Raw genomic sequence first — 2,215 nt, forward strand, 5'->3', positions numbered from 1 at the left:
GGCAGGGAGGAGTTCTACTAGGTCCATCGGCTTTAGGTCGGAACCATAAATTTCTTGACACTGTTTTCCCGCCAAGGAGCCTAACAGTTTTGGATACCATCGCAAACTTCGGTCTCCTCTTCTTTCTATTTCTTGTTGGGCTCGAGCTCGATCCAAGATCCCTTAAACGGACTGGGAAAAAAGCATTAAGCATTGCCCTTGCAGGAATTAGTCTTCCGTTTGCTCTAGGAATTGGGACATCATATGTACTCCGTGGAACTATTTCCGATGGTGTAAGTCAGGGCCCATTTTTAGTCTTCATGGGAGTTGCCCTTTCTATTACTGCATTTCCTGTCTTGGCTCGAATTTTGGCTGAACTCAAGCTTTTAACAACGGATGTTGGTCGAATGGCCATGTCTGCTGCTGCAGTCAACGACGTGGCTGCGTGGATTCTTCTTGCTCTGGCTATTGCATTATCGGGCACAGGACATTCGCCACTTGTTTCATTATGGGTCTTTCTCTGTGGTTCTGGTTTTATAATTTTATGCATCTTAATTGCCCCTCCAATTTTCAAATGGATGGCACGACATTGCCCCGAAGGTGAGCCAGTCAACGAGATATATGTATGTGCAACATTGGTTGCTGTTTTGGCTGCTGGATTTGTAACTGATTCTATTGGAATTCATGCTCTATTCGGGGCTTTTGTGCTTGGAGTACTTGTTCCAAAGGAGGGACCATTTGCCGGTGCCCTCGTTGAAAAAGTTGAAGATCTCGTATCCGGCCTTTTTCTACCTTTATATTTTGTCTCAAGTGGATTAAAGACGAATGTAGCAACCATTCAAGGGGCGCAGTCGTGGGGTCTTCTCGTTTTGGTCATATTTACAGCATGTTTTGGGAAGATTGTTGGCACTATTCTCGTGTCACTCCTTTGCAAGGTGCCTTTTAAGGAAGCTGTGACTCTCGGTTTCCTTATGAACACTAAGGGTTTAGTCGAGCTCATTGTTCTCAACATTGGGAGAGATCGAGGAGTAAGTTAATCCTTTACGGAATGTTTGGCATTGTACACTACGTAACGGACCATATCCACATATTTGCATTTGAATTTGTTCATTTCTCATTTAATAATTTTCTTTCTCGACTATGTAGGTTTTGAACGACCAAACATTTGCAATCATGGTTTTGATGGCTTTATTCACAACTTTTATAACGACGCCTACTGTTATAGCTGTATACAAGCCGGCTCAAATGGCAAAATCAGAGTATAAACACAGAACTATTCAAAGGAAAGAGCCTAGTTTTCAGCTGAGATTATTGACTTGTTTCCACAGTACAAGAAACATTCCTACCTTGATAAATCTAATGGAGGTTTCGCGTGGTACTGGAAAGAGGGAAGGACTTCGTGTCTATGCAATGCATCTAATGGAACTTTCTGAGAGATCGTCTGCGATATTGATGGCCCACAAAGTACGAAAGAACGGGATGCCATTTTGGAATAAGAGGCATGATTCTGATCCGAATCAAATTATTGTTGCTTTTGAGGCGTTTGAGCATCTTAGTAGAGTGTCTATTCGACCTACAACTACTATCTCAGCGATGTCTAGTATGCACATCGACATTTGCTTGAGTGCAGAAAGGCAGAGGGTAGCAATGATAATCCTTCCTTTCCATAAGCACCCAAGGCTCGATGGACACTTGGAGACAACACGAGCTGACTTGAGGTGTGTGAACCGGAGGGTTCTTGAGCATGCACCGTGTTCAGTTGGAATTTTAGTCGATCGAGGCCTTGGTGGAGCATCTCATGTATCAGCAAGTAATGTTGACTATACCATCACTGTATTTTTCTTCGGTGGCCATGATGATCGAGAAGCTGTATCCTATGGTGTACTTATGGCTGAGCATCCAGGCATCCATTTAAATGTTGTTCGTTTCATGGTTGACCCCGAAGTAGTTGAGGAGTCTGTCCGAGTCGATATAAATGACAGTTATACTCCGGAAGCCAGATCAGAGGACGAAGAATTTCTTATCGAATTCAAGGAGAAAATATCAAATGACAGTTCAATCAAATATGAAGAGAAAATGGTAAACAGCTCTACAGAAACAGTCGATATAATTCGTACACATAATCGTTGCAATTTGTTTCTTGTTGGAAGAATGCCTGAGGGACAGTTGGTTGCAGGTCTTAACAAGAACACTGAATGCCCAGAATTGGGGCCAATCGGAAACTTATTGATTTCCC

The 2,215-nt window shown here is 42.8% G+C and overlaps 1 protein-coding gene across 1 annotated transcript in view; it reads left to right on the top strand.

The window, feature by feature from the left end:
• The window catches only part of LOC111386383 (cation/H(+) antiporter 18-like), a gene marked incomplete at its 3' end in the record, with an annotated part of 17,900 nt that extends 15,689 nt beyond the window's left edge, over nt 1-2,211 (top strand). The window contains exons 2-3 of the mRNA XM_023010841.1: nt 6-1,007; nt 1,126-2,211. Of these exons, the coding sequence (XP_022866609.1) occupies nt 6-1,007; nt 1,126-2,211 (2,088 nt within the window). The remainder of the gene's footprint in view (nt 1-5; nt 1,008-1,125) is intronic.
• Nucleotides 2,212-2,215: the final 4 nt, after the last annotated feature.

This window comes from Olea europaea, unplaced genomic scaffold, assembly GCF_002742605.1.
Source record: "Olea europaea var. sylvestris unplaced genomic scaffold, O_europaea_v1 scaffold3533, whole genome shotgun sequence".
Taxonomy (NCBI): Eukaryota; Viridiplantae; Streptophyta; class Magnoliopsida; order Lamiales; family Oleaceae; genus Olea; species Olea europaea.